The sequence below is a fragment of the Austrofundulus limnaeus genome, unplaced genomic scaffold, assembly GCF_001266775.1.
Source record: "Austrofundulus limnaeus strain Quisiro unplaced genomic scaffold, Austrofundulus_limnaeus-1.0 Scaffold440, whole genome shotgun sequence".
NCBI lineage: Eukaryota > Metazoa > Chordata > Actinopteri > Cyprinodontiformes > Rivulidae > Austrofundulus > Austrofundulus limnaeus.
This window is the reverse complement of record NW_013952842.1, coordinates 377,257-385,716: the sequence shown is the minus strand read 5'-3', so window position 1 is coordinate 385,716 and position 8,460 is coordinate 377,257. Positions and strand designations below refer to the sequence as shown.

General features: G+C 47.7%; 2 protein-coding genes across 3 annotated transcripts in view; both read right to left on the bottom strand.

Moving 5' to 3' along the window:
- The window catches only part of LOC106529387 (growth/differentiation factor 6-B), a 6,730-nt gene extending 4,881 nt beyond the window's left edge, over nt 1-1,849 (bottom strand). Inside the window, exon 1 of the mRNA XM_014024802.1 lies at nt 936-1,849. Within this exon, the coding sequence (XP_013880256.1) occupies nt 936-1,443 (508 nt within the window). The 5' untranslated portion in view covers nt 1,444-1,849. The remainder of the gene's footprint in view (nt 1-935) is intronic.
- Nucleotides 1,850-2,088: 239 nt separating this feature from the next.
- pkhd1l1.1 (PKHD1 like 1, tandem duplicate 1) overlaps nt 2,089-8,460 on the bottom strand; it is a 24,909-nt gene continuing 18,537 nt past the window's right edge. For both annotated transcript variants that reach the window (XM_014024797.1, XM_014024798.1), the window contains exons 58-77: nt 7,989-8,118; nt 7,702-7,875; nt 6,985-7,088; nt 6,787-6,913; nt 6,603-6,724; nt 6,293-6,383; nt 6,049-6,197; nt 5,833-5,955; nt 5,643-5,754; nt 5,254-5,370; nt 5,009-5,174; nt 4,703-4,935; nt 4,466-4,630; nt 4,239-4,396; nt 4,029-4,164; nt 3,612-3,956; nt 3,398-3,546; nt 3,163-3,309; nt 2,887-3,040; nt 2,089-2,803 (exon numbers count right to left, since the gene is read on the bottom strand). In XM_014024797.1, coding sequence (XP_013880251.1) covers nt 2,469-2,803; nt 2,887-3,040; nt 3,163-3,309; nt 3,398-3,546; nt 3,612-3,956; nt 4,029-4,164; nt 4,239-4,396; nt 4,466-4,630; nt 4,703-4,935; nt 5,009-5,174; nt 5,254-5,370; nt 5,643-5,754; nt 5,833-5,955; nt 6,049-6,197; nt 6,293-6,383; nt 6,603-6,724; nt 6,787-6,913; nt 6,985-7,088; nt 7,702-7,875; nt 7,989-8,118 — 3,237 coding nt within the window. In that variant the 3' untranslated portion in view covers nt 2,089-2,468. The remainder of the gene's footprint in view (nt 2,804-2,886; nt 3,041-3,162; nt 3,310-3,397; nt 3,547-3,611; nt 3,957-4,028; nt 4,165-4,238; nt 4,397-4,465; nt 4,631-4,702; nt 4,936-5,008; nt 5,175-5,253; nt 5,371-5,642; nt 5,755-5,832; nt 5,956-6,048; nt 6,198-6,292; nt 6,384-6,602; nt 6,725-6,786; nt 6,914-6,984; nt 7,089-7,701; nt 7,876-7,988; nt 8,119-8,460) is intronic.

The window sequence follows — 8,460 nt, the reverse complement described above, 5'->3', positions numbered from 1 at the left end:
GGGAAATCTTAATATAAGGATACTATTTAAGGTTTACTTTTTATATTAACATCAAAAATTCCTCATTAAACTAACATCAAATTAAGATTCAGACCAAATATTTATGTATTATTGTAACCAACAAGACAAATTAAGTCATATATATGGATTTAATTATGATGTCAGGATGATCCAGGTATCAAAATGTAGCTTTTAAAGACAAGAATCTGAAAATGTCGTTAGGTCATTTTGACCTAATTTGATTTAATCCTCATTTTGATATGATGGGTCAGAAATAATCTACAGAAACATCAGATTCTTCTCTGCAGTCTGTTAGCTGTTAGCTGTTAGCTGTTAGCAAAGCTCTGTTCACACGCAGACATTCCCCTGTGACATCACTTCCTGTTACTTCACAGGTAAATATCTCAACAACTGTTCATCTCAGCCACATGAAATTTATTTTACAATATTTTATTAATGTCCTCTTTATAAAAAACATTCATATGTGATACAAATATTTGCCATCACAGGTACTTTAAAACTTAGACCTTTTTAGACTTTAAGACCCCGCAGGAACCATGTGTTTTTTTAAGTTTTTCTACATTTTGTTTCGAATAATAAAAAAGAGTGAAAACTCCTGACCTGTTTCTATCAGAACCTCCTGGTTCTGCAGCATCTGAGCCGACCCGGTAACCCAGCTGTGGCAGTTTAAACACCACAGAAGCTCTCAGCCACGTTTTATACAAACATGTTCAGATGATTTCATTACAGAGAAAAATAAATCTAATTGTTCTGAACAGTTTGAATCATAATTATCTAATTATTTCAACTTTTAAACAACCAGTTCGACTTTAAACCYGAACCATCAGAACATTGTTGGACCTTGTCTGTCCTCAGGTCCAGTCCAGACCTAGCAGGACCAACAGGTTCTGTTTGCAGTAAGGTAAGACACAAACCTTGTCCCCGGTCCACAAAGCTGATGATGGTGTCGGCGGCCTCGGAGGAGCGGAACAGGCTGGTGTTCAGACCCAGTGTCTCTGCTGAGGACAAGGTTCTGTACATGGACAGCATGAAGTCAGGAGGTTCTGGAGCCGCGATGCTCTGCAGGGCAGCAGGAGGACAAAGGTCCAACAGAACCAGCAGAACCCCACAGAGAGACGCAACAAGACAGAAATCCATCCTCTGAGCTCCAGACCGGACCGGACTGGACTGTGACACAGAGCAGAGGGAGAGGAGGTCCACATTCACAGAGAAGCGGGTCAGAACACGCCCACATTCTGAGCTGAGGGTCTGAAGTGAATCCGTGGACCTGAAAAGTCCTGTCAGGTCCAGATCTGAGACCCAGACCATCAGATGTTTGGTTCTGCAGAACTTTATCACTTCAGCAGGTTTTATTGGACCTGACCCGGTTGATCTGACCTGGTTGATCTGACCCGGTTGATCTGTGTTCATCTGGTGCGCCATCTGGTGGAGAAACAAAGAACCGGTCCTAAAGTCAGACCAGAACCCTGCAGCCAATCAGAGCCTTCAGAACCACGGACAGAGACTCAGGTCTGACCCTCCTGCTGCACCTGGGTCCAGAAACCCAGGTTAGATCTGGATCAGAACCAAGCTGAGGCTGTTGGGTTTGAGCAGAAAACCACTTCAGTGGACAAGTTGGGATCCGGACCCCACTGTGGGTCAGAAAAGACCAGGTGAGGGTCCGGACCACGGGGACACTAAACCCAGGTGTGTCCTGTAGACAGAACCACAGGTGTCCTCTGGTCAGGGTCAGCAAATACATATTCTGCATGCTACATGTTACCACCCACTTCCCAAACAACACATTTTACAGTATTTGTGTTTAAATATACATATATTTATTAATATAGCTAGGATTTTGAGTAAATTAATATGCTTTTATGAATTATTCTGAAAATACATGTTTTTTGTTCCTAATTATCAGAAGACATAAAATCATCATCTTGTCTATAAAAATTATGTAGTTTTCTCTTCGCAGTTTGACATTACTTTAAATTTTATATTTCTGAACTTTATTATTGGGGGGTCCAATTTATAATCTCTGGAGTCGATCAGGTCCTGATTCAGAAATAAAAACAATTTAACATGTGATTTTCATGAAAATCTGAATTTATTGAAAACATAATTTTATAGAAATCATTTGATAAAACGAAACAATAATTTTACAAATATTGATTAAACCTTAAATTTATATTTAAATAAACAACCCAACATTCTGCCTTGAAAATAAAATATAAAGAATATGTGATATAATAATTGATGTACTGGCTGTTTGGATCAGAACCTTTATAAACAGGAAGTTCTCAGGTTCTAAACTATGATCCAAAATGAAATAAAAAGATTTCCTTCAATAAATCAAACAGGTTTTATTATATTTAAACATGAAGTGTTAACATCGTGTCTGGATCAGACTAAAACCAGGATCTGGACCTCAGGAACCGGTCTGGCCCGTGTCAGGTGTAGAACCTCTAACAGATGGGGAGGCTGGCGAAGCAGCAGACCACCACACTGATGAGGAACAGACCACCGGCCGACAGCGAGGCGCCGGAGCTGAAGATGCTGTCATCAGTGGTGGGCGGAGTCTCCGTGGTGGTGGTGGTGGTGGGCGGAGCCTCTGTGGTGGTGGGCGGAGCCTCCGTGGTGGTGGTGGAGGGCGGAGCCTCCGTGGTGGTGGTGGAGGGCGGAGCCTCCGTGGTGGTGGTGGAGGGCGTCGGGGCCTGTGTGGGGACAAGGGTTCTGACAGTGAAGGTCCCAGACTGGGCCCCCCAGTCCTTCATGGTGAAGACCATGGTCAGGTTGTCCCCTGCAGACAGAAGATCAGCTGTTACTGAGCTCTGCTGACGGATCAGAACGTTGACTTCATCTGGAGGAGGAACACAAACGCACCGCCGCTGACGATGGACAGGTCTGAGAAGTTGGCCCAGCAGCTCCTGAACAGGATGGTGGTGTTCCCGTCCAGTCCAAACACCGGGTCCCCACTGGAGTTCTTCAGACCGGCTGTTACAGTGAGAGACGTCACTCCCACCGAGACACAGTTCCCCTGAAACACACAGCCTGGGTCACATGACCTCATCATGACCTGATCAGGTCAGAGGGTCACATGATCACATGACCTATCAAGACTACAAATAACTTATCAGAAGCAGGACTTGATGGACTCACCTGCTCGTCCACAGCCTTCAGGCTGGGCTGCTGGGACAGAGGACCAACAAACTGACCAGGTGTGGGGTCCACCACGAGCAGCAGGTGGGAGACTCCGGACACGTAGCTCACCGTGGGCTGGTCTCTGCTCACGTCTTCTCCAGCCACCTGCAGGTTAAAAACTTTTTATTAACCTGAAGCTCAGAGACGCCTCATCAGGACCAGAACCAGCAGGACGGGCGTGGATCCGGCTCACCTCGCTCCAGCTCGGGTCTGAGGACGAAGGAGGTGGAGGGACGATGCCCACAGTGGACACGTTGAAGCCGATGGACTGGCTGAGGTTTCCAGAGACCGCAGCCTGACCCAGATCATCAGCGATGGTCCTCAGCAGCTGGAAGTCCTCATCTGAAAAACAAAGATGGTTTCAGAACCTGTGGACCGGCTCAGACCCAGCTCCCCTGGTCTCTAACCGTTGGTGCTGTTGGTGGTTTGTTGGAYGGGAGGCTTCTTGATCTCCACCTCCACCGTCAGGCCCGTGGACCTCCTCCTCCGCCGCACGCCGCCGTCCTCCCTGACAATGTTTGTGATGCGGATCATGAGAGGGGGGACTTTAAGGAACAGGGCCAGGTTCTGGATCAGGTTGTCCCCGAAGAACTCGGCCTCKGTCATGGCAGGCAAGTTGAAGGCCAGAACGAGAACAGGGGCGGTTCTGATCTCCACGGGGGCGGAGCCTCTCACCAGAACCTTCAGCATCTTGTAGTCCTGGTCGAAGTAGTTGTTTCCAGCAGAGGCGTTCATCTGAGGAACGTACTGGTCTGCGGGGACCCCAGAGCTGGATTTAGGTCTTTGAAGGGTTGATGTTAGACATTCAGCTGCAGAAACCGTACCTGCAGAGGCTGGTTTCATCAGGGTGTAGTCGGTTCTGGCCTGGTTCCATGCAGCGTTGGTGGGCGGGACCAGACTGTTGTCGACGTAAACGTCCAGCCGCTGAGGACTGGAGTAGAACACGGACACCAGAACGCTCTGCACACAAACCATTCATTCAGAGAACTACCTCAAACAGCACCTGGGAGCTGAGCAGGACTCACTGGACCCACCTCAGAGGGGTCCGAGTTGAGCATCAGGAGGCGGAGCTTCTGCGGGCTGACGCTGGTGAAGAACACGTCGAAGGCGTGGCCTGTGGCCACGATGCTGTGGAACAGAGACAGCCTCATCTGACAGGTGTAGCCGTTACACCAGCCGTGGTCCTGAGGACCTGAACACAAGAACACCTTCAGAACCACAGCTTTCACCTGAGCAGGAAGAAGACAGGATCAGAACAAACCGTTGATCAGGTCCACGAAGCCGTCTCCGAGGATGGCGACGGGGGACAGACGTCTGGTCTCCGTGTCCGCGTCCAGGCTCTCGATGACCAGCATCCGGTAGTTCAAAGCGGAGCACCTGTAGCCCTGCCAGGAGGCCATGTAGGTGCAGTTTTTCCTGATTACACCTGAACGCAGCGTTTAGGATCAGTTTCTGATGAGCTCATCCTAACCCCTCTGCACCAGGTGGGTTCTCTTACCTTTACTAGGTGTGACCTGCTCCACAGGGATCCTGCTGCCGTTCAGGGCCGTCAGCAGGACTTTAGGGATCCGATAGTCCCCCAGACCCCTCCTGGGATCCCCTCCCCACTCAAACTCAGACTGAGGCACCACAGCTCCTACTGCGCCCAACAGGGACCCATCCAGGTCCTTCAACAGGGTCTTCTTCTTGGCGTCACAGTCCATGTCCACGCAGTCCGCTGGGTTCACTTTCCTGAGCAACAAAAACAGGATTCATGTTTTTCTCGTTCATCAGGCTGTAAAAACTCTGAGCTGAAAGCACCAACCCCAGATCAGGTCTGTGGATGAAGACTTTAGCATCTTCTGAGCCGTCCACCATCCGGAGGCCTGAGACCTGGACCGGGTGCTGCAGGTCCTCGTTCAGAGGGTTGGTGATGAACATGAAGTTCATCTCACCCGAGCACACGGAACGGAAGTTCACAAATGTTGTGTCTAAAAAAACAAATCAATGAATTAAAGACGGAGGAGAGTTTTTACACGAGACAGAAGAGATGATGGAACAAATGCTCACCTGTGACCTTCATCAGGCCTTTGATGGAGTTGTAGTTCATGTTCAGGTGATGAGGTTTACCTGGAGCCGTGTTGTGTCCTGACTGAAACGTGGGCCAGCAGATTCCAGATCTGCCTCCTGCACAAACAAACCCCAAAACACAGAGAAGATGTAGTATGTATGGGATAAATGTACCAGCAGGAAGTGAATCTGAATGTGCATTCAATTTCAAATTCTGCACATTCAGATTCACTTCCTGCTGGCACAAGGTTTACAGTATAAAGATGTTTCAGGTGAGAGACCATTAACTTCCTGCTTCTACCAACACGTCCATCATGAGGCTGAAATCCAACAGGTTCCTCATTAATCTGAATATCTCGGCACACAACCTGTGTGAAGAAAACCTGCACCTTGGAGCGGTCTGGGAGCTCGGTGTGGCGCGCTCACGGCCACGTTGAAGTCCTCTGCGTCCAGCGTGTCGGAGCAGTTGAAGTTGGGGCTGCTGCCGACGATCAGAGAGTTCTGGGTTTAAAAAAAAAAAAGGTTTTAATAAAAGATGAGCAGCTGTTAGGTTGGTTACGTCCAGGTGAACCTCCTCACCTGAACGTGCACCGTCTTATCTGCGTAGGCGTGCGACAGAGACGGTGGAGCGTAGACGAGCGGCATGATGCCCATCCCGTTGTCCACCAGGGTCACGTTAGAAACCACGACGCTCATGATGGTCTGAGACCAGAGGAGGAGGAGGTTAACCTAACTTTACCCTGAAACCTTTATAAAAACACCAGACGGTGAGTATCTGGAGCAGTGACCTCTGACCTGGAAGTAGATGGCGAAGTCGAAGGTCTTCCAGACGAAGAAGCCCTGTATGAAGCTGCAGCCGGCCAAGCCGTCTTTGTTCATGTAGACGCCGAACAGACCGCCGTGCGCCTCGTTCTGAGCCCAGGCCTCGTTCTCGTTTGGAAACTCTGCAGCAGCAGCAGCCAGCAGTAGCAGCAGAGAGGTTCTGTTAGCTTTAACCTCTGACGGGAAACTGTCAGCATTCATTAAAGCCGCGTCTCACCTGGACACGGTTCACCGTTGATGCGATACGCCACTCGCTCATAACCCGCCACGATGTTGTGCTGCAGGACCACGTTGGTGCCCTGGTTGACCTGAGCAACAACACAACAGATCATAGAAGCTGGAGACKGTTCATCAAACATCATGCTGTAGAAGAACAGACCTCTGAAAATAGACTCTTTATAATGAGAGGCTTTAGGAAGCTGAGCCCATATATGGAGTGAACTTTGGACAACTTCCTGACTTATAGTTTTACTTTGAAACAGTCCATTCTTTAAGATCAGCTGATTGTGTATTTTCAGAGGACAAACCTCGATGGCTGCGTTCCACTGGACGTTAGAGGACTCCTCTCGGTCCTGGTAGGACCCGGGCCACAGAGTCTTCATCACCAGGTTCCTCCTGAGCGTGATCTTGTCTCCCCACACCCTGATCCCTGCACACAGGAGGAGCTTCAGACTACAGCTTGTCCCATCAACAGACTCTGAGTGGCTCTACCTTCTCCTACGGTGTGATGGACGACGTTATCATCGATGCTCAGTCCCGCCGTCCCAAACACTCCGATGGCCGGAGAGAAGCCATCATGGAAGGAGCAACCCTGAAGGTACGACTCGTTCCCTGAAACCTTTCAACACACAAACAAATGGTTATTTACCACCGCAGAGGGACCAGCAGCTCCTGGTCCTCCAGCTTTACCTGACCCAGGTCCAGGAAGGCCACAGAGTACCGCGGGTCGTAAGAGTCGGTCCAACCCTCCTGACCCGACTGGAAGAACTCCACGTTCCTRATCTGAGCTTTCCCTTCAGGAAGAAGACATCAGATTATCCTCGGACAAAGAATCAAGTTACAGTTCTGCTGAATAAAAACAGAAATATAAACACAAGAAACTTGATTTAAGAACGATTCATTCATTCTTTTCAAGAAACACCAAGAAACTTTAGACCAGAACAGAAACTCTGCTCCAATTTAAGAACCAATTCCTTCAACGATTCATTTAAAAGAAACAATTCATTTTAAAGAAACGATTCTTTTTAAAGAAACGATTCTTTTTAAAGAAACGATTCTTTTTAAAGAAACGATTCTTTTTAAAGAAACGATTCATTCATTCTTTTCAGAAAACACCAAGAAACTTAGACAAGAACAGAAGCTGCTCCAATTTAAGAATAGATTCATTCAACAATTAATTTTAATTCATTTAACGATAACGATTCATTTTTCAGATATCAGAACACACGAGGGCCTTCTGAGTCTGAACTTTAAACAGTTTTTTCTGAGTGAACATGAAGTTTTCTCTGAAACTAAAACATTAAGAACCTCTGAAGGACTGATGAGAACGTGTCCACATCGGTTCTATAAAAGTTTTTATTCATGATAAACAAGAAGAAATRTTTATATTTTCAGGTGTTTTCTCACCTCTGTAGTTGATCCCAGAGCTGGAGAAGGTGCCRATCAGCAGTCTGGCTCCAAACGACTCGGTCATCATGTCCGGATAGTCCTGACCCACCAGCTTTATGTTTCTGCTCAGGAGACCAACATCTGCTGCCAGGATGTAGGAGAAGGACGTACCTGAGACAGAGTGAGTCTCACCTGGACACAGACAGAGACACCTGATTCACTGAGGGGGAAAATATGGTTCAGAATGACTGTAGAAACAAAGTGTCTGATTCTTTAAGTGCCACGTTTCAGAACATAAAACTGACCGATGTGAGTGTGGCCCAAAGGCTGGTTCAGGGTCAGAACGCGGCCGTCAGCTGACACTGAAGTGATCAGGTGTTTTTCTGTCTCTGATGCTTCGTAGCTGCTGGTGGAGACGACCACCTCGTCTCCCACCTGAGAGACAAGAAGGTTGAAGACAACAGAAAACATATTTCATCAGGGTTTAAAGAGTTAAAGAGACTAACCTGCCAGTCTACAGACTGTCTTATAGTTAGAGACTAACCTGCCAGTCCACAGACTGTCTCAGAGTTAAAGAGACTAACCTGCTAGTCCACAGACTGTCTTATAGTTAGAGAGACTAACCTGCCAGTCTACAGACTGTCTTATAGTTAGAGAGACTAACCTGCCAGTCCACAGACTGTCTTATAGTTAGAGAGACTAACCTGCCAGTCTACAGACTGTCTTATAGTTAGAGAGACTAACCTGCCAGTCTACAGACTGTCTTATAGTTAGAGA